Source organism: Balaenoptera ricei, chromosome 1, assembly GCF_028023285.1.
Source record: "Balaenoptera ricei isolate mBalRic1 chromosome 1, mBalRic1.hap2, whole genome shotgun sequence".
Lineage (NCBI taxonomy): Eukaryota > Metazoa > Chordata > Mammalia > Artiodactyla > Balaenopteridae > Balaenoptera > Balaenoptera ricei.
This window is the reverse complement of record NC_082639.1, coordinates 85,978,270-86,002,187: the sequence shown is the minus strand read 5'-3', so window position 1 is coordinate 86,002,187 and position 23,918 is coordinate 85,978,270. Positions and strand designations below refer to the sequence as shown.

The 23,918-nt window shown below is 34.7% G+C and overlaps 1 protein-coding gene across 2 annotated transcripts in view; it reads left to right on the top strand.

Moving 5' to 3' along the window:
* DPYD (dihydropyrimidine dehydrogenase) overlaps positions 1-23,918 on the top strand; it is an 809,798-nt gene that overhangs the window by 388,500 nt on the left and 397,380 nt on the right. For both annotated transcript variants that reach the window (XM_059926787.1, XM_059926794.1), the window contains exon 12: positions 5,620-5,804. In XM_059926787.1, the coding sequence (XP_059782770.1) occupies positions 5,620-5,804 (185 nt within the window). The remainder of the gene's footprint in view (positions 1-5,619; positions 5,805-23,918) is intronic.

Below are 23,918 nucleotides of genomic sequence, written 5' to 3'. Positions count from 1 at the left end.
CACTGCCTGTGGCAATCTGGATCATCTTAGTGATAAGAGTTTCAGTGAAGCTTTGGTGGTCACAATGAGTAGGAGACGTGAAAAAGCAAGCTTACTAATAATTGTGAAATGTGAAAATCCCAGAGGAAGCTTGTGAACTGGGTTTTAGATGTGACCATTTAGAAGGGACAGTAAGGCATCCACACTGGAATCTCTAACAGGCAGCTAGAAGTGTCAGAATAAAAAAGCAGAAGGTAGTGTTTGAGATCATTTCCAGAGAGATGAAGTTAAAAGCACAAGACAACTATATTTTCTGACACAGAAAAGTGTAGTAGACAATATTTGAGAGCTGGGAAGAGGATGATGACACGATGAGGAGGAGCCAGATAGAGCCTAAGGACAGTTTAAAAAGAAGGAGAGTCCGGATAGAGTAGCATTCTGCAAATCAGAGAAGGAGATCAAAATTACCGTGATTCGGATATTGGATGCTATAGAAAGGCAAAAAGGAGGAGAACTGAAGTCACGGAATTTGGTGACCATAGAGACCATATTTTCATAAGAGGGATACACTGGAAGGAATAAGTGGGTGGTAAAAAATGTACGTAGTGTAAATTACTCCAGAAATTAGATAAAAGAAGATGTAAGAATGGCAGTGAGATGAGAGAACCAGGTTAAGACCAGTTTTTCAACATAGAAGATGAGAGAGGAGAATATGAGAAAGACAATAGTCTAAAAAGAATCAGAGGTACTTGAGGTTCTGTAGGAGCAGGAAGGTACAGTATCAAGGTTGACTTTTGAGGGGTTTACAGAAAGAAAATGATGAATTGTCATTGTCCGCTCCATTGTGTTTGGGAATGGACAGCATATTGATTCGAATACTCAGAGGCAGAAGGGAGGTGTGAGAACAAAGCTCGTGCCAACCGGACTTGATATTCTTAGTTGAAGGCATTCTGTGGTTCTGTCCCCTCCTTACCCCAGGTTATTCTGTTTAAACACAGCTCTGATATCCTGGCCCCGTAATTAGAATTTATTTGCTCTTGCTGAGATTTTGCTTTCAGCTCTGATTTACTGAGATTATTGCCTCAGCTCGCCTTTTTGTTTCATTGTGCTTTGGTCCTCTTGGCTAATACGTTATGTAAAATTAAACAACAAGCACATTGATGAATTCATCTGTTTTCAAGATATCATTTTATTATAAATGTTGAAATTTTTTATTCCCCCCATTGTTTTATAGCATCTCAAACTCTCCAAAGAATACTAATAATCCTTCTTCATTATGATTTCTGTTATATTGTTTTATTGTTTATGGAGAATTCATTTATATTTATGTACTAAAATATAACATTCTTAACATCTTTTTATAAATACTGAGAAATATACTTGTCATATGCTTGTGGGTTTCTCTTCTACATATATGACAGCACAGCTACATCAGTTTAATTGACCTTGGCAATCTGCATCTGCCAGTGATGTGTCCCTGAGGGACGGTTTCTGCAATTTTAAGCTGTGGCTTATTGAAGAACTTGTGTGTCACAATACAATTAAGTCTATATGAAAAAAATCATCTCATGCATAACATTAAGTTGACTAAAAGTTCCTATTTCAAAACCATTTCTTGTTTTAAAGCTACCTCAGAGTGTCTTTGTTTTTTAAGTAAGCTCATTCGAACATAGTAGTGATTAAAGCAGAAAATTAACATAAATCTTGAATGTTTGGTATGAATTAAGGATGTTTTCATTCCTTTTAAAGACTGCATAAAATTCCAGGCACCATAACATTTAACACATTTCTATCCCATTTGCAGAATAATATAGACTGTGAATAAGCACGTTTTGTGATTCTTTTTCAAGTTCTTTTTTCTGTTCATCTATGGAACTACCAGGACATATGCTGCAGTCTCCAACAAGATGCAATCTCATGGAAATCTGGGGAAACTGTGTATGATCATAACAGAAAACCCCTCTTCCCCCACCCCCATTATTTTATAAACAAGAAAGAAAATAATACAATCCTTCTATTAATATTCATTTAACACTTCATAGGATATGGCAAGCAGTTATTTGGTTTGCAAATGTAAATATACATTTTTCATCCACTTATGCTTTCATTCCTTCCAAGCTAGATAAAGGCAAAACAGAAGATATCCTTCTGAGACTTATTTTTATTGTATTCCAAGTTAAACGTATCAGCAGAGATGTCAGAGAGCTGTGAGGAGTCCATAGGAGGATAGTTACAATGACGAGGAGGATGAAAGTCCCTCTAATAAGAAGCAGCTAAATAAATGAACTCCTTCCTGCCAAATTATGAATAAAAGCATATAGATTTTTTTCACTGAATCCTTAATTTGAGTTCTAAGTTAAATACTTTGGAGCTTTAAAAATATGATTAAGTAATAGAAATAACTACATTTCAAAAGAGTCATCGAAATCGTGAAAAGTGTTTTTAGGATCCACAATCAGAATCAACAAAGTTTCAAAAAATTAATTAATCCCCTCTCTCTGTCTCTCATGTTTAAATATTGAGTCCACTGTGCCTACAGGGAAACGATCCTAATCATTTGATGTTCAAGTTGTAATGAATAGTCATTCTTGTGTTAGCTGCTTAGTGCCACTGATTGAAAACATTTCTGACCGACTAAAGCATCACTTATATTCTTATAAGCTGTCCATGTTCTATTTTTTCAATTTTTTCTATTTTTTCTATGATCCTTTATCGTTTGGACAAAGAAAAAGTTAAAATATTAGATATTAAAATGCAAACAAATGATCTCTATTTTGATTGATGTAAGCTTTGCTATACTATTTAATAACATCATAACCAATTGCTTGATCTCTCATTTTTTCTATTTATTTCTTAAATGAAACTATGAACATGTTAAACTTGAAGCCCTCTAAAAAGAGTAGGGGGAAAATTAAATAGGTGATTTTCAAAAGGGGGCTGAGATAATTTTTGCTGTGAGAGAAAAGTTCTGTTTTGGAATACAGTGTCATAGTTATTTGATTATTTGTGAGGTTAGTTGGATGTTACAAATGTGAGAAAAATTAAAAGTTTATATTCAGGTCTGACTTAAAGTTATAATTGAGTTAAATATTGAGGAAAGAAAGCACATTTTAAAAAGTAAACATGAGTATGTATGAATGTTCAGAGACATAAAGTAATACAAAGTGTATCCAATGGAAAGACCCATGAGTAGAATAGTGCTTCTGAATTCACAAATAAATATTCCTAGGTTGGCTTATAGTGTTGGTGCTAAATATTTTAAGAAATGCAAGAATTACTTATTAAACTTCTAGTCACATCTCCTATTTATTGACTGAGTTAGTGATAGAGCTCTAATATTAAAGTGAATCATACCATATGCATTTGTAAATCATAAAAAAGTTATAAAGCACGTTACTCATGAACTTCAACTTAATTCAGCAAGCATTTATTCAGCACCTACTATTTAAGGTGCACTGTACTGAAGAGTAGATTCAAGTTTTGCGAGACCTGAAGCCTATATAACTTGAAGACTTTCTATAAAAAAGAAAAAAATTACAAATTCAAATTTAGGCCTTGAAAGAGGCCCATGCAAGTGAGGGACCCTGAAGCTTAAGCTTCAATAACTTCACAGTATATATGTCTTTGACTCTAATAGCTGCTGTGGGAAATCAAAGATAACTAAGGCATAATCCCTGCATTGCTCAAGCTTAGAGTGAAATCTGTGCTAATCTTCAAGGATATTCTTGTAAAAAAATGAGGAAAATGTATAAAAGAGCTTTGATCTAGTGAAATAATTTTGAATTCCTTCTCATTTAAAAACCATCTTTATTTCAGATCTCTATGTAGGACAAGGTTGTATCAAAGTCTTGGACAAATAAGGTCATTTCTTATATAGGAGAATTATTTTTTACCCCTTGCATGTGAGTGTGTGTGTGTGTGTGTATGTTTCTATACCATTCAATGATGGTGTGTTACAGTTACCATTATTATAATAGGTTGAATTGACGAGCCATGCTCACTATTGACGTTTTGCAACTCAGGTAACTGTCAACAGATGGTAGTGATGATCTGTTATGCAACGGGGAACAAATGCTAAAGGTCTCTTTTCATGTGACCTTTAAAGACAATAGAAAAATCTTCTTAGAATGCCATTCTGTATTGAAAATAATTACATGAATATTTAATTTTACTCTCAATGAAGGGTGAAATTGCATCAGAGGTACAAACAATAGAAGATTTTTAAATAAAAACCTGAGCATGATGGCATTAATCCATTTACTCATCCATCCATCCATCCATCCATCCATCCATCCATCCATTGAATTGAGTGTCTCTTATGTTTTAAGTGCTGTACGAGGCTTGGTGGCATAGTGGTAAGCAGCATAGCATGGACACATTCTTGTTCTCATGGAACCTACAGTCTTGTGCAGAAAACACAGTCAACAGTAGTCCCTTAATAGTTTTCTAGAATTCTAATATTCTTCAAGTATTCTTTTAATATTCTACAAATATGCACCTGGGTTTATTTTTATGTTTTTTTTCTATTATTGCTCAGAAAAAAATAATTTTAGAATAACATGGTTTACATTTGGCTATTTTATTTTAAACTTAAATTATTCATCTATTCAACAACTAATTTTTGTATTCTAAGAACTTCCAATATTTTCTCCTTTTGTTTATATTGTTATATTTTCTTTTCAATTGGAGTAAAAAATAGCTCCCTTAGTCTATCTTGAGAAACTGTGCTTAAAATTCATGATATGAATACCTGGAAAGAACATTTTATCTTAAACACTGGCTCAGTTTGCTCCATCATATATGGTACTGTCTACCTTTCTTCATTTCTTCTCTAGATCAACCCCTTAATCTAACTTAGTTTCTTTTATCTCTTTCAAATATCCAGATCGTGTGACGAGTGAATTTCCTTTAGGTAATTTTTCTTAAAGGGACTCAACCTCTTCCTTTTCCTGACATGTTTAGATTCATTGGAACACAGCATATTTAGCAGATAATTTAAATCTCTTTTACAGAGCAATTTCCACATGGAACTAATGTTAATGGTTGTATTTGTAGATTTTTACAAAATAGAACAGAAATTGCTGGCTAAATGTAACTGTATTCTGGGTCCATTAAATCGCTTAACATTAAGTGTAAGTAATTTGATGGAAACGTAGAAGATATTGTCTTGTTTTGTTCATAAAACTTGCTGTGAAAGGAAGAGATTGGCAGTTGATTCAAATTCACAATATAACTTACATCTATGTTACACAGGAATAAATTTGGGATCATATGAGTAATAACAAATTTGTGAAAATAATGGTCATGGACAAAGTTTTAGAAAATGCATTTTATAACCATTAGAATATTTAAAGGACTGTAGTCTGCCAAACTTCTTACACATAAATACCAGATCTGAAACATTGCCCAAATCTGTGGTCTTTAACACCTACATGTGAGTTTTATTTTGAATTGGTTAAGTCAGTACACTTTGAATGTGTTGTTAACTAAGACATTTCATTAACTTTCCATTTTTATGGTTCATTAAAAACAGTTGCTTGAATCCCTAGAACAATAATTACGTCATAATTTTTCTTAATTTTCAAATTATTATGTGATGCACAGATTAGTCATTGCCTGTTGTCTTTCACTTTTTTCCAGTAAAAGAAGCCTTGAGCCCTATAAAATTTAACAGATGGGATCTCCCAGAAGTAGATCCAGAAACTATGCAAACCAGTGAACCATGGGTGTTTGCAGGTGGTGATGTTGTTGGTATGGCTAACACTACAGTGGAATCCGTGAATGACGGAAAGCAAGCCTCTTGGTACATTCACAAATATATACAGGTAGGTGTTTGCCATCAATTTCAGTTAATTTTTTTCCAATGGATAAGTACTTCTTTATTTTTGCTACTCATTCATATGAGCATTTCTATAAGGTATATAGTAACTATATGTGCAATAGGTCAGATACATATTTGCTTGGATAAAATTTTTTAAATGTGGACTGGATAGCAGACCTGTTTAGGTGATTGAAAATTCATTTGTGCATTTCTACCAGTGGAATACTATGAAGTTATTCATCCTGTATTCAAAATATTTATCAATGCTTAAAGACATAGCTAATACATTTATCAAATCTGGATGATATGCAGTATGATATAGAATCTATATTCCTAATAATCTTGCACAGTCCAGAAAATTATGTTGTCTGTCCACATGGATCAGTGAGTTCCTATTCAATTCCTAAATTATATGCACCTAATTGAAAAAAAAACAAATATTTTATAAATTTCAATTGTAATTATTTTTTCACTATTTACTGTTATGATACAAATGCAGAATGTAAAAATGATAAAATACAAAGTTAAACATACTCTGGTACAGTAATTTTGTGCTCTTGGGGAAAAAAGCCATATCTACTAGATTTCAGTTGTCTTACTTTTTGACAAAATGCTCTGTTCTTTTCTTGCTCTATAATTTAACTAAATGTAGACACAGTGACCTCATTTACATAAAATGTTTCTGGAAAAGTTTGCTCTTGTAAATAAAATCCTTATTTTCCTTTCCTATTCAAGAAAGGCTCTAAATTCACGATATAATTCCTGCCTCCCTTCTTTGGGTTTCTTTGGTTGCTCACATGCTAGCAAAATTCACTTTGTCTTTAATGTTTCCTTGAATATTTTTCTTCCTCTTTGTCACCACCATTTAGTCTATTCTGGTTGTTCTCTACTCTTTCTGTAATTCATCCATGACTACTTACTTACTAGGTAGGGCCTGGACTTGGTACTGATTACATCATATTTTTTATGTTGTTAGTTAACCAACCTACTCCCACCTCACCTCGGCATCTCTGAGTAGTGGGGCTTGAGATGTTGGGATCTGGGCCAGAGTGTGGTGTGGTGTCCCATAGAGGTAAAGCTCTAAGAATGGGTGTAAATCACAGCCTATTGGTTGTGCATAGAGACAAAGGAAGCAGTGTTTTGGGGAGATGATAAATCTAAAATTAAGAATTCTGTCCAAATCATTCATAAATCGAAAGGGACTAGGCTAGGAAGAAAAGGGGAAAAGGAATGCAATTTTAACAGACAGAAATCTGGGAATACAAAGGAGACATGTCGTTAGTGGTTTTGGCTCTAGTTGCTGCAGCATCTGTATTTTGGAGAGTCCATATGGCCTCAGAAATTCACAGCAGGAACAGTTCAAGACAACTACCCAGGATGGACTCCTGCTTTGGCTATTTCACTTTTTCTGTCCCAAAACTTATCACTCTTTTAATTTTCTCATTCTACTCTTATTTCTTATTTTCATAGTGTTCTCCCAAGGCTCCCAAGTGCGTAACTCCCTAATCTGTATCTCCAGTAGGGCATTCTCTTCCATGATCCAGCTGTCTGCTAAACATCTTCACTTGTCTAAACTACATTTCAAATTCACCACTGCATTTGGATATATATCTTACCTACACTTCAAACTCACTGCTTTTAAACCAAACATGATCTCCTAAACTTGTTTCATCTCCAGTATTTAACATTTCTGGTTCCCAGAGTCAAATCCTCTACATCAATGCTCCTCAAACTCTGGATTACTCAGACTAATAAAATTTTCAAAATCAATTTGGAAACCAATATAGGGCTGATTGCTTCTTGTTTTGCTGAGTAACAGCATTAAAATAAACACTCAAACACATGAAATTATAATATTTACTCGCATTTATTAACAAGAAAGTTTATGAGAAAAGTAGGAAACAGCACAGTCTCAGAATAGAGATAATTCTTAAGAAAACACAGTTGAAAGATTTATGCTAGTGTGTTCACACACCTATTTTTCTCATAAACAGCACTGCTGTACACACCCTTATTTATGAGTTATTTATCTAAATTTTCTTTTCTTCTCTCTCTCATATATGCCTGGTCAATTCTATCCCTGTAAAGACTTTCATACACTTATTTTAATTTGCTTATTTTTTGTGTGAAATACGATTTTTGGTTGACTAGACATCTCACTGACCAGCCTGTTAACTCCTTGAAGAAATGAAAGTAGACCCAGGAGAAGGGAAAAGGCTTTTGTGCTACGCCAGATAAAACCTAGTGAAGATGTGAATTCAGTTTGCGGAAGTGAAAATGGTGGGAAGGCAGAGATGCTAGAGAGATTTGAAAAGGTAAAATTGAACATAGGCAAGTGGAGAATGGCGTGTGTTATTGTTTTCTAAATATTTAAATCCATTTGTAGCTTTTAAATTAAAAGACATAGAGAATGTTTACTGTATTTTATGATGATGGTGGTTTTGTAGTGCTTCACAATTATCATTCAGAAAGATTCTTAAGGGTATTTTTTTTTTTTTTTACTTCACTGTTATCTTTCTACTTCCCTGAATCTGATAAATGTGTGCTGATAAAAATGAGCAATCATTTTACTTAGTTGCCACTTACTCATGAAAAGAAAGACACAGACTCTTAGGTATTATGAAAAAAAAAAAGTGCATGTGCTTTAAATATGTATTGCTAGGAATGATAGTGTTTAAAATATAAAAAAATTAAAAATTTGTGACCAGTAAAAGTTTTGGGTTTGGCTGAAGAATTCAGACTGGTCAAAGAGAGTATTGAATGGCATTTTAGAAATACAGTAAAAACAGAAGGTAGATAAAATCTCTGTCAGGTAAAATGAACACTTTCACTTTCCTGTGAGGGTGTTGGATACAAAGTGCTAAGCACTTATGAGACTAAAAAGCAACATATAGACAAAGTAGGATTTTTCTCTCTTTACACTGTCGGTAACTTAGTTCTGGCCTCTATCACCTCCTAAAATTGCCCCCAATTTCCCCCTGTCAAATCCAAGGCCCCTATGCTGCAGCCAGAGTCATCTTTCTAGAATACAAATTTGATCCTAATTTCCTCACTTAAAACCCTTCAGAGGCTCCTCTTTATACTCAAGATAAAGCCCAAACTCCTTAGCTTGTGATACCAATTTGAATTTCCCCCAACACATCAAGATATCTCTTACATCTGGGCCTTTCCCGACTCCACCCATTTCACCTGTCTGTATCCCGGTTGTCCTTCAGGTTTTGCTTCCTTCTCCTCTTCCAGAAACACATTCCTTCTAGTGTGTTCTTTAGCATCCTATGTTTCCCTGATTGAAGCCTTCTTACTAGTCTGATGCTACGCAAGCCAGTGGCGTGCTAGTTTACTAATATACCCTCAAAATAAAGAGTGTATTCATCATTAAATAGGAAAAAACGTAGGGATAATTGATTTTAAAGGAATTTAAAGAAGAGTTAAGAAAACTAATATATTTGTTATATAAGTTAATTAGCAAATAACTAGTGTTTTCTTACCAATGTAGCATTAGTTTAGAAAAATTTATATAATGCCTGAAGTGTATTCATGAATGAAGGTTTATAACACCTTGTCTTATGTTATACTTTGGGGAAACATGCAACACTAGATAGTGGACTTAAAAAAATGATTTTATACATACATTATAGTATTAATTCATACATGCAATCATTGCAATTGGATATTTAGAATTTCTTTGAAATACACTTTTTCAGGTAAATGAGATTATTTAAAGACACACATGTTGGGATTTCAGTAATTCCCATAGTGATCTGAAGTGAGCTTCACTTAAATTTTATTAGTTAATTTAATCAATTACCACTTATTGAGTACCAGCTGTTGGGTCTAACACTTGACTTTGAGAGGGTACCAAAGTGAATAAATGAGGAGAAGTATAATAGAGTAGTTAGAAATTTGAGCTCTGAGCTAAACAGATCTGATTTCAACAATACTTTCAAACTGTATGACCTTGGGAAAGTCACTTCATTGCTCTAAGATGTGGTCTTCTTAGGGGTAAAGAAATGATTTATTAGTAAAGGAGCAATAAGAAAGTTCCTACCCTTTTGGGTTTCAGGGAAGAATACATAAGGGAGTTTATGGAAAGTTCTTAGTAAAGAGTCCGAGCTATAAATATTTATTGTTTGTGAATTATTAGAGATTATTCCCTTTGGACTGTTAAAATGGTATCAGAGAAAAATTATAAAATAGGAGATTTGAATAGAAAGTCAAAGTATAGTATTTTAACAGATGAAGATTGAAAGAGGCTGTTTCAGGTCATGACAAGAACATTTTATCTAACCGTTCATTTATTCATCCATATACATCCATCTGTCTATCCATGTAGTCATTCATGCATGGATTCATTCATTCATTCAGTAAGCAGTAGTTTTTTAAAATGGTACTTTACAAATAGTTATGGAAGCATACACATAATACAAAATAACAAATGTAGTAATAAAAAATGTAAAGGCACGAGGCAGTAGGAAGAGATAATGATTGATTCTGCCTGGAGGTGGGTATCAGGATATGGAGTGAGCAGACTTCATAAAAATCAAGATACACGTAAAGAGGGAAGATAAGAAAAACTGGAAGAATGCTGAGTGATTTGAATCGCTGGAACTTAAAGAAGCCTACTGGATAAGATTGCATAGCTTGCCCACTGTGCAAGGACTACCCAAACAAGGGTACCAGTTGCCTGAAATCCAGACCAAGCTCCACTCACCAAACAATGGCATCTTTTGCTGTGCTGCTTCTATTCAGAGGCAGGAGTGCCTTCCTTGAATTTTCACAAAGGTGCTTTCTGCCTGCTCCCTAAGCCTTGCACCTGTGCTACAGCTTTTTTTTTTTTTTTTCACCGAAAGGCAGTCTGGGCTAGTGGAGGCCCTGAACATGGAGACTATATAGGAAACATGGGAGAAAGGATCTGGAATTTATTATACTGGGGTTAGAACATGATGAGAATACCCAATTTGGGAATTTAATTTGGAGTATGTAATGAGGCAGGAATGTGGTTAGGAACTGTTTGAATAAAGAAGTGATAGTGTCAGATCTGGAATTTATATAGAGAGAAATATTTTTCATTTTGTCAACCGTTTTCTCCTTGTAAGTCATTATTTTAAAATATTAAACTTGCCCTTCTTTAGTTGTACTAATAAGTGATCCAATATGACTTCACCTTACTTGTTCATAATACTATGATATTAGTGGAGTCCAGGCATATTTGAGTTTTCTTCTTTCACTTAAATGAGAATACTGACTATCTAAGATAATTTTGACAGTGTACCCAAAGAAAGAGTATGTAACTGAAAGAATGTCTACAGGTAAACAAAAAAATTTTATAAATTTTCAAATTTGCACTTTTACTTGTATCTTTGTAATGGATTTATTTAACTAGTGTGTGTATGTGTCTGTGTGTGCATGTATGTGGACAGGTGGATAGATAAAAAGTTCTGTAATAGGAAAAAAAAAGAAATTAACCACATTAACCCATCGGCCTTTCTTCTCTAAAGGAGCTTATAATGATGTTTGAATTCAATTATTTCATCCATGTGAAATAGTTAGAGAAAAATATATATGATGTAATAGAAAGCTAAATTTACTATAACAAATAAATGCTAAATTAGTCAAGGAACAGAAATCAATGTTAACTAGAATTATTAGAGAAGACTCAGAAGAAGTAGTCCCTGATTTTTATCCTCCCTGGAACATGCCTTTTATATTCACTTGTCAACCATTGAAATAACAGCCACTAATTGTTTAGCATCTATCATACATCGTACAGTTTTTGGTTATAATGACCCTGTTAAACAGCCATCGTTATCTATGTTTCATAGCTGGAAAAAATACTTTACCAACTTTACTTTACCTACTTTACTTTAGGCTCAAATGATAAACCTATTAAAGGTCAGTGTCCTGTTAGAAATGAAGCCAAGATTTGAACACACAAATGTCTAGCTGTTAAGTTCCCCTGTACTGAACTACTTCCCTGGTACATTTCAACTCTGGAATCTTAGTTTTCTTGCCAATTAGCAGCAGTCCTTGATATCTTCCCCTACAGTATGTGTTAAAATTTAAAAATATAATAATGCAATAGAACTTCTCCTGAGAGTTCCTCTGTAGTTTGAAACTGAAATTAGAAGATTGTGATTGGAGGCTGTAGTCTGTGTATAACTTAATTCTGGTTAAAAATATACCTTAACCAGAATGATTAAGTGTATAGAAAAGTTCTAGGAATTTGAACTTTCCAGAGAAAGAAAATAGAAGGGCAATTAGCTCAGTTAGTATGATTAAAGACTATTTAATTATTAATTGGAGTAAAAATTAGACATTTAATTATATAGGTAAATCCAGAACATTTATCAGTGATAAATTGGTTAAATCCAGAACATTTATTTAAAAACACAGGAGTACAAAAAAGTTATCTTGTCCTATGAAACAATAATCAATAATTTTTTGGTTAATCTGAAAAAGTTAAAATGGGGACGTATAAAAAGGATATACACATATATTAAGCATATCATTGTATTTTAAAGCATTTAGATATTTTCTCATTTTCATTTCTCTTAAAAAAAATAAGCAGGGCCAAGATCTTTTCAATCCAGTCACTGGAGTTCTAGCATATTTCTTATCTAAACCTACCTATAATATATTGTCTACAGCTTCCATTTTTGTTTTTTAAAGTGGAGCCACATTTTCAAGGAACATACATAGCAATTTTCTGGGTTTTTATGATTGCCCTGAAGTCATTTCAGTTGTTTCTGTCACACTTAATTTGACAGCAACTGTTTTTTAGTAACTCACCTTTTTATCATATCTTTTGAAAACATTCAACTTAGTTTTCACAGAATCAACCCTCTTTCTTTTCACATTCGTATAGCTCATCGATTTATATAATTTTTATTTACAATTTGAGCCAACACAAATGGGGTAAAGAATGTACAACTGACTCTTAATAAGCACACAACTCAACAGGTAGAGTGGAAGGTTCATAGGCACACAGGAGCACCCCACCCATTACAAAGATTCAGTACTCCTTGGCCTTACTTTGTATATCTCAGAGAGGAAAAGGAGAGAAGAAACTAATCTAGTGAATCTGTTTGGTGTAACCAACTTGGTTAAGAGAGTGTAAAAGATGCCTAAGGTCCTACTTTACCAAAGAGGACCTTAATACCTTAATACCAAATGTTCTTTACAAAAATACAATCATTCAGAAGATTCAGCACTTACTTTGTTCTAGTACTGACAGACAAACAAAAATTTAGTCACAAAACGTAGAGGGAAAAAACGCTATATGGTATCTCACCATGCTATGCCCTTCTCTGAGAACTTGGAGATAGAATACAAGCTAAATTCTTCTAAGTCTAATCCTAGATCAGAAGTTCATTTTTCCTAAAGTAATCATGGTAGTTCTCAGAAAATGATCTTCTAAACATGAGATATTTTGTCAAATAAAGCAATCTAAATATATGGAAATTATCTCAAAAGTCACTGGTTTGATTACATCATTAGAGTGATCCTTTAGTCATGTCATTATTCTGTGATTCAGAATTCTATTTTAAATTCACTATCTCTTATATGTAACATTAAAAAAAACACAATATTTATTACGGGTAGTGGAAGGGTTTATCTAAATATACATGCTGCTGCTATGAAATCAGTTGTGGTGGTACAAAGATAAATATTGAAAGGCAAAAGACAAGAGTTATTAGTGGAAGGATAAATATGGAATGAATAGAAACTCAAATAAAGGACAGAATTTGTATAGAGCTTATTCAACTATAGGCAAGAAATGAAAAGGATAACACCTGGTTTCTTCTAGGTAGAATTCATGAGAAACTGCAAAGGGTAAGGAAAGAGGCATTGGGTCATTAAACATTAAAAAATGTTTTGGTTACTGAGTTTACAAGTGACTTTAGGTGTCACTGAATACTTAGTTACAGAATAGTTGAAGTTAAATAGTTACAGACTATTGTTTATTGGCACAGCATTTGAGGTCAAATTTCTACAACAACAAAATGTTAATTTTGTTATTGGTTTAGTTTCAGTGTTCCTTCTATATACATGAGTTTGTCTACATGCATGTTCCCAAATAATATTCTTTTTTTTTTCTTTCTCAAACTTTACCCTTAATTAAATAAGCTGTATTCCTATAATAAGTATCCATGTTAAAGTGCCTGATACTGTTATGATTATTTCACTTATGATTATTTCTTTATGTTATACTTTCCATTTTGTCAGTCCCTCCTGAAACTAATTCTTGTGGCAAAATTATCTTAGAATGTATGTACAAGATACACACATAAATATTAGAGCATCATACTAGATCTAAAATGTCTTTCCTAACCCTGTAAGATCACAGAGCACAGGTATCTTTAAGTTTTAGCTTTCTACAGTGTTTTTTCAGCTCAACTTTCTACAGTGTTTTTCGGCTTCAGTGAAGCTTATATGATATTTTAATAAAGGTTATAATGAACTTCTCTCACAGTTAATGTGATTCTACTTAGTTGTGTGTAGTATATGGGTATATTTTGAAATAGGTGTTTGTAAAGTTCTTCAGAACTATCAAATTCCTTGCATGGATGACCTGCTTCTCTACTGCTTGAGGTTTTTGTGTATTTTCTTTTGGTTTCATTGAGGCACAAAAGAATAGTTAGTTGTTGAGAGAACTAGATCTCTCAGGGGGTTAGTAATGAGATACAGAGCCTTTAACCTTTTGGTCACTAGTTCAGATCTGCCCCAGGTCAAGAGTGACAGAAAGTCATTACCATCTATCTGATGGTAGTTCAATAGGCTATGTGAAACAAATTTGTGATTTCAGTACCTAGTGGAGAGAGAGACATGCCATAGTCCCACCATATAGTGAGTACAACATGGTAGTTGTGATTTTAGTTTGAAGAGAAAAGAGTCATCCAGTCATTGCTAAGTATTTCATTTTCTCTCTGTGAGCTGAGACTCCTCTTGGTGGATTTGTTAATGGAATGTTGTGAGAAAGCTAGGTTTGTGTTCGTGTTGTTTTGTGATTTGGGGCCATGAGATTCCCATCCAGAGGAATCCCTATCTGTCATTGTCGCTAATAGGGTAAAATTCAGCCTCACTAAATTGACTTTTAAAAAGTGATTTCAGTCTCAGATGGTGATTAATTCAAGATTCAAAGTTACATCATTCATGTCTGCTGTTTCTTCAATGCCCTTCTGCATATATTTTTAAAATGTTTCATTTTCCTCTTTAATCATTAATTTTATCTACATTTGGACATATGACTGAACATTTAGAGAGGCCTATTCATTCTTGTGAATCTTTCACATGGGAAATACTGAGTTAACAACCAAGAATAGAAAATTGTAAGGACACTTTGAAGATGGGGAATTCAAAACTGGGCACAGTGCAGAAGGATCATTGCTATAAAGCTAATTGAATTATGTGCCTTCATATCAATAAATGAAATCTTTCACCTTCTGCCATCTTTAGGATTTGAGATTATGTGAAGGATTTTATCTATCTAATACCTTTAGTGAACTGTCAGGTTATTAAAACTTTTTGATTTGGGGGTCTCTTCGAAAGGTCTCTTTCTAAAGAGAAAAAAGTCCTATGTTTATACTTGAAAGATTTATAAGATCACAGCATTTTCTTAATACTGGAATATTTACAATTTTATTTTATATTGGGGTCAATGATTTTCCAAACAAACCCACACTGTTGGATTGTTAAAACTTTAAAACTATCTCTAATAACATCTATGATGTGAAAATAAAGCCCAAAGAATGGTAGTGACAGTGCCTTATGTTTAAGATTTCTGCGCTGGACAAAGATGAACAGTTGCTAAAAAAACATGACAGTCTGGGATTTTAGAAAACAAACTTAGAAGAAATTATCTATGTCCAAGTCTCTCTTGCTTAGAAGACCTTCAGTGCCAACTTTAAATAAAAGGCACTTATCATCATCGTTGCTTAAAATATCCCTTTAATTCCACATCTTCAAAGGCATTCTTTTGCCCTGAAATATACCAGTGGTTTCTACAGTATCTGAAGAACTATGATTTGAGAATTAGAAATTTAAATCACACAGGCTTAATATTAGAGTATTTCCGTTACCCTTTGCAGGTTTTGAGGCAGCTTATTCGACCTTACAGTCTCACCAGGACGCTAATGGGAAAGCCTTGCAGCAATCTTCACAGGAAAGTTTCCAAATGTCAAGTGTCATCTTTCCAGCTGTTAGATGAATGGGTAGCCAAGAGGCATTTATTTGGGTGTGCAGCCCCTGTGAAATCTGGGTGAGGCAGGAGAAAAGGCTATAATTTGGTGGTTAGTTTACCAGCATTGGTATAGTTGCAAATATCTTAACCAGGCAAAGGACTTCATTTGTGGTTTAACGATTGACAGCCAGCTACAGTCTTCTTCTACTTAGGGAATAAAAATGCCTTTCAAAAAAGGCATCATCAATATGTCATACTAATTTTTGAATCCTCCACTGCTTCAAATAAAAACAGGCTTATCAAGGGAGCTGGTTTCTTCTCTAAACCCTTCTCCAACTGAGAGGAGGTAAGGCTTTTCAAATGACAGCTGTATTAAAATCTGGAGGCCTATTGAAAAAGTGTCCTTTAAGATATATTTCAAACTCTTTAATTCCTGTGTTAAAAGAAAATTGGTATAAATCATTGGCCACTGTCAGGTTGAAAAACAATGAATATCAATAAAAAGACAGTTTTAAATCATAATGGATTTAGTTTGAGATAGTGATAGCCTCCGAAAAATAATATTGAAGTATGTCATGGCTAAATGCTGTTTCCATGCTAAGTTTTTCCACTTGGTCAGGATCACAGTATTGAGACGACTTCAGCCCGGTTTCTCATTGGAAAACTGGGCCTTTAGACTGAAAAAGAATCAGAAGTGCATGTGATCTCATTTTTATCCCTTTCAATGGGAAGTAGTAAAGTTAAATTTGCTTACAGTTATTGAAAAATAAAGTCCATTTTAAGTGCTTGTAAATAAGCATACAATAAACCCTATTGTGCTATCTATAGAATTTGCCTTTGGTGGTACATTCATGTTAATTTTTGGTGTATTCCCTAGCTAATGTTTAAGGTAATTATTATCAGAGACAATACTTTTTCTATTAAAAATTCAATTTTAATAATGTGTAGCTTTTTGTATATGAAGGGGGATTTATTTTTTATATCATCTATATGTTGTAAAAGGAAATCAAGGAAAAAATGAGGAATGAGCCTATATCTAATGGAGCTATCAAAACAAAACTATCTAGTTGGTGATAGGGGAAGAAAATGCCGTGACTAATAAGTAATTTTAACGCCTTTTATTGACTTTGTATAAGGCTCCAAACCTTATTAAATGGCAGCATTTGACCTGAAAAGTAATTTAAAATGAAATTGTCTCCATAAAGGCAGAATATTTCCTTACCAATATAGCAGTAGATTGCTACTTCAGGCAGATAACTCAAGATTAGAATGGGTAGAAAAAATAACTCTGAAAAATCTGATCCATGCCATACAGAACCTGATCTCAGCGTGTGCTGATGTTGAATGAAAGAACTTAGCCACTGCAGTGTCACTTGGTCCAAATGGGCTATAGGTGTTAAGAATTCTATACCGTATCTTTAACACCTTAATGCCTGGAGCTGTATGGTGCTAAGGACAATATCACAGTAGAACAAAGAACTAAAAATCTTTAGTTTACTGGGGGAAATTCAAATGCAAAATAACTCAGTTGAAAATTTTAGCTAGAATTTTATTCTCTGCATTCAGTGATTTAGTAAAGTTGACTCTTATACAAGTTGTAAAGAATCCAAGTTTGGGATTGATATGTACACATTACTATATTTAAAATAGATAACCAAAAAGGACCTACTGTATAGCACAAGGAACTCTTCTCAATATTCTGTAATAACCTAAATGGGAAAAGAATTTGAAAAAGAATATATACATGTATATGTATAACTGAATCACATTGCTGTACACCTGAAACTAACACGACATTGTTAATCAACTATACTCCAATTTAAAATAAAAATTAAAAAAAAGAAAATTATCCTGATAAGGTGATGTAATGGAAACCTAAAAGTCAAGAGACCTGGGTTCAAGCCCTGACTTAATTATTCATTAATTATCCCTTCAGACCTTTGGGAATGTCACATTGCCTTTTGGTTATCTCACTAATGGCTCTGAGGCAGCACAATATACTTATAGAGGTGGAATTCCCAGTTTAAAGACTTGAAACCTGTTAAAGTTTCTGATGTGTTATCTTGTGCCTTACTATTTTCATCCATAAAAAGGACAAAATTATAATTTTTTTGTGGTTCTGAAACCCAAATAATACATGTTAAAAATAAAGAATCTAATTTACTGAACACCTGCTACATGCTCATTTCCTTTTTAGGAGCTTAACATTCATGTTACACTGAAAAATTACCTCTGGAGTAACCATTTTTCCCCCATTTTACAAATTAGAAAACCTATGCTGAAGTTGGTTGAGAGAGATATGAATATCATCTGATTCAACCCCTTAATACATAGGGCAGGAAGCGCTATGTATACATAGGGAGGAACAGACTTTGAAAGATTAAATTCAATTTATAGGAGAATTGAATAATAGAACTATCTTCTGAAAGGGTTTTAAAATAAGTATGTTAAAGATCCTCAAAGAGATAAAGACAGCAATAAGATCCACAAAAAAGAACAGGAGAAATGTAATGCCGTCGTTAAGGTGTTGAAACTGTGTGATGGCCATGTTGGGGCTGTAGCCAAGTTTTTTCATCCTCAGCCCTGCTGTTCATTTCGGTAACTGTCGAGCCTCTTCCTTGTGGTGTTCTCTTGGCTGAACTTTAGCCGAGCTTGTGGAAGGCAGAATACGTAGGTAAGTTCCTGCCAGTCATCAGAGAACTCTGTACCAGAGAGGGGATGAGAACAAGGGTACTGGGCTTTTGTAATCCATACAACTACCCCTCGAAATGATGTTATTTCATTTTTGGATGACTTAGCATATATTGCATAGTCACTGCCTGCAGGACAACATCCCATGGGAATGTAGCCTTCAATGTGATGTTTTGTCAGTTTTGTTCTCTATGGTATCCTCGATGCCTAGAACAACGCCTGTGTTATAGTAGGTGATTGGACAACAAACGCCTACCATATGGTAGGTACTTGATAACTGTGGTTGAAAAATTGAATGTGCTGAGGATTACAGGGCACATGAGGTTTAGGAAGTAGATTTTACAAATTCACTCGGATCATTGGTGATAAATACTACTTTCAACTGCTAAAACAGGTGGTGGGGTACGGTTAACATGGAAATGGAAGGGTGAAAATGAGCATAACGGTGTTACAATTTTTCTCGTCTGATTCCCACAACATCCTTCACAATCGTTGTTTTAAAGATGAGGCAGATGAGTTTTAAAGAGACCTAACTGACTTGTTGAGGGTGGCACAATAACCTCTGAGAGACTGTACTGGTTTTCTCCCTGTATCCTATCCCCGCCTTAGCCTATATCAGAGACTTCTCCTCCCAGAAACACAGAGTTAATAGCTTAACACAAAAGCAGGGATTGCCTGATAGGTTGTTGACTTACAATTTTGAGCTTTTTATTCCAAGTCTTAATATTTAACATTGCTGCTGTCACCTTTCTTAAATGTCAGCTTCTGTTATTTACCTTCATCACTCTCACCTTGCTCATACTGACTCCTTTGTACTACATGGATTTGCTGTCAGGCACCACCTTGTGCTGGTCACCAGGCTTTTCTTACACTAGTCATTGACATCTTGTCAGCAGTGTTGCCGCATTTGCCCCTGGGCCTGTGAATATGGCAATTGTTACCTTCTTGACTGACACTTTTGAAAATTTGTCAACATGTGATTTATTATTTGGGAGGGATCCTTGGCTAACTTAGAAGCCATTTCTTAAAGTACTGTATTATCCTTTTAACTGACCCTTATGGTTGTATGAAGTAGAGGTTCTGTGTAATAGTCTACATGCTGTTTACTTTTCTAAAAATTAATTAATTAATTTTAAAATTAATTAATTTTATTGAGGTATAGTTGATTTACAATGTTGTATTAGTTTCTGGCGTACAGCAAAGTGATTCGGTTATACAAATATATATATATTCTTTTTTTAAATTCTTTTCCATGATAATTTTTTACAAGATATTGAATATAGGGCCCTGTGGTATACAGTAGGGTTTTGTTGTTCATCAGTTTTATATATAGTGATTTGTATCTACTAATCCCAAACTCCTAATTTATCCTTGTCCCCCTTTCCCCTTTGGAAACCATAAGTTTGTTTTCTATATCTGTGAGTCTGTTTCTGTTTTGTAAATAAGTTCATTTGTATTATTTTTTAGATTCCACATATAAGTGATATCATATGATATTTGTCTTTCTCTGTCTGACTCCACTCAGTATGACAATTTCTAGGTCCATCCATGTTGCTACAGATGGCATTATTTCATTCTTTTTCATGGCTGAGTAATATTCCATTATATATATACTACATCTTCCTTATCCATTCATCTGTGGATGGACATTTAGGTTGCTTCTATGTCTTGGCTATTGTAAATAGTGCTTCTATGAACATTAGGGTGCATGTATTTTTTCAAATTAGAGTTTTCTCTGGATATATGCCCAGGAGTGGAATTGCTGGATCATATGATAACTATATTATTAGCTTTTTAAGGAACTTCCATGTGGGTTTCCACAGTGGCTGCACCAATTTACATTCCCACCAAGAGTGTAGGAGGGTTCCTTTTTCTCCATACCGTCTCCAGCATTTATTTTTTGTAGACTTTTTAATGGCCATTCTGACCAATGTGACATGATACCTCCTTGGAGTTTTGATTTGCATTTCTCTAATAATTAACGTTGAGAAATTACCTATTGGTCATCTGGATGTGTTTTTTGGAGAAATGTCTGTTTAGGTCCTCTGCCCATTTTTTGATTGGATTGTTTATTTCTTTTTGTTATTGAGCTGTATGAGCTGTTTGTATATTTTGGGAATTAGTCCCTTGACAGTCTCATCATTTGCAAATATTTTTTTGCATTCCGTAGGTTGTCTTTTTGTTTTATGGTTTCCTTTGTTGTGCAAAAGCTTATACGTTTGATTAGGTCCCACTTGTTTATTTTTGCTTTTATTTCTATTGCCTTGGGAGACTGATACATTCTGTTTTCTTAATGGATGATATTATACTTAGTAGAAGGTAGAAACCAATGTTATTGCTGTAGCTAAATTGATAAATTGGGCCATTCATTTCAAAGTCATAAAAAGGGTATACCAAAACTCTGTTGATACACACATGACCCTTTGCTCACCTCCTTCTGGTATCTGCTCAGGTGTTACTTTATTAAAGAAGCCTCTGTGGGTACCAAATGGAAAACTTCCCTGACCCCAGCCATACTATTCCCTAACCCACATATTCTGCATTCTGTTTCTGAGGAAAAACCACTTTAAGACACAATATTTTGGGTCCCTGGACTTAATACCAACAGGTGTGTGTAGAGGGGGAGTGGTTCTGTACACCACCAAGCAATGCTCACGACCCCAGTTGGGTATCCTACAGTTTAACTCAATTCTGACACTATGTACCTGGGGATAAGTGTCATATCCCACAGGGAAGAGGTCAATCCCACAAGACTGACACCTTCCTCCCTTCTACCACTTCAGGTACCAGTCACCAAGTCCAGGTTATCACATGTGTTTCTGACTAATAGGCTATAGATTGGAGGTTCCAGCGACCCCCCTCTATCTTAGGATGCCAATCACAAGAGCAGGTTGTTATCTGTACTTCTGACAGGCTGTAAATCAGATGTTCCCATGATCCCCTCCTTGGGTTCAATTAATTTCCTAGAGTGGCTCATAGAATTCAGAGAAACATTTTACTTACTAGATCACTGGCTTATAATAAAAGGATATAACTCAGGAACAGCCAGATGGAAGAATTATTATGTAGGGCAAGATATGGAAAAAGGGCACGGAGTTTCCATGCCTTCACCAGGCACACCACTCTCACCCAAATCTGGTGTTCCTACCTTGGAAGCTCTCCACATCCTGTTCTTTTGGATTTTTATAGAGGCTTCATTACCTAGGTATGATTGATTAAATCATTGGCCATTGGCGATTGATTGAACCTCCAGCCCCTCTCCCCTCCACTGAGGTCAGGGAGTCAGGTGGGTGGGACTGAAAGTTCCAACTTACCACAAGGTTGATTCTCCTGGCAACCAGCCCCTATCCTATGGTTCTTTCCAAAAGTCACCTCATTGACATAGCAAAAGACACTTTCATTGTTTTCATCATTGAGGAAAGTCCAAGAGTTTTAGGAGCAATGTGCCAGAAACAGGACAAAGACCAAATATATATATCTTTCATTATGAATCACACTATCTCACACACACACACATACACACACACACACAGAGATACATTAATCTATGTTTGTGTTTGTCTCCCACCCCCTAGCCCCCATCACTCTGTATAAGATCCATGAAACTAGAAAGTGTAATTTGTTTACTGCTGTGTTCCTAGACCTGGTCACAATGTCTACCATATAGTAAGCACTTCGTAAATATTGTTGAAAAATTGAATATGCCTAGGAAACATTTTAGGTCATGGGACACATGAGATTTAGGAAGCACGTTTTACAAGTACACTTGACTAATTGGTGATTCTACATTGGGTTGCTCTATTATTCAGCTCAGGCCACCATAACAATATACCATGAAGTGGGTAGCTTAAACACCAGAAATTAATTTTCTCACAGTTCTGGAGGCTGGAAGTCTGAGATCAGGGTGCCAGCATGATTGGGTTCTGGTGAGGGTTCTCCTGGCTTGTAGATGGCCACCTTCTTGCTGTGCTCACATGGTGGAGAGTGAGCTAGAAAAAGAGAGAGAGAGAGAGAGAGAGGGAGAGAGGAGCGCAAGTGAGCTGTGAGCTAGCTCTCCGATGTCTCTTCCTATAAGGGCACTAATACCATCGTGAGGGCCTCACCTCCATGACCTCACGTCCTCATCTTAACCTAAGTAACCCTCAAAAGCCCAGTCTCTAAATGCCATCACTTTGGGGGTTAGGGCTTCAATATATGAATTTGGGGAGAACACAGTTCAGTCCATAGCAGTTGCTAAAAGTGCTGGTACTTGGAAATGGGAGTAAAGTTTTACATGGAAACTGAAGAATTAAAGAAAAAAAAAAAAAAAACATGCCAGGTAGAGAGAAGAGTACATGCAAACCCCCAGGGAAAGTTAGAGTTTGGTGGAAGTCACATGTGACTGATATGTATATTTATATAGAGAGTGGAATAAGGTAAGTTTGGATAGGGACACAGGACCAAATCATGAAGGATCTTGTAGACTATAATAAAGAGTTTGAATATTAACAAAATGCAATGAGAAGCCAATGAAAATTTTTAAACAATCAAATTTATGTATTTAAAAGGCTATTCTGGTGCAAAGTAAAGAGTGGCTTTCAGTAGGAGGCAAGGAAAATGGGGAAACTGGGGAAACCAGTAAGAAATAGTCCCAGTAAGAGATAATGGTGGCAGTGAAAATGAATGGAAGTGCTTGGATTCATATATTTTGGAGACACTGCCATTAGATTTGCTGGTGGAAGAGAAATGGGGAATGAGAGAGAACAATATCAAGAATGATTCACAGATTTTTGGCTTAAGCTGGGTAAATGGCAGTGTCATAATAAAGTAAATGGGAAAAACTAGGAGAGGAATAGTTTTTTTTTATTGAAGAACAGAGGAATGTTTGCATGATACTACTTTAAGTTGCTTAACAGCTGGTAGTTAGGGGTGGAGGTAGGGTTTAGATGGAGAAAAAGATCACATTGATTTGAGTTAATATCATTTAATTTTGTAGCCTTATTTTGTGTTCAGGTTACAAATATCTTATTAAAAGCAATGTGAATATAGTCCTTTAAATAAGTGAATAAAATGGGATCATTATTTTTTAGAAACTTTTTTATAGACTCATATCTTTCTAAAATTTTCATTATAAATAATAATTTCTCAAAATGGAGAAATGAAATCTGATTTTCTGTTATAATTATAATCACTGTACCTAGGCCTTTCCATCATGGAAACAGCTAATCCAAATTAATTTCTGCTTTGTAAGTTTTTTCCCTCAGATAT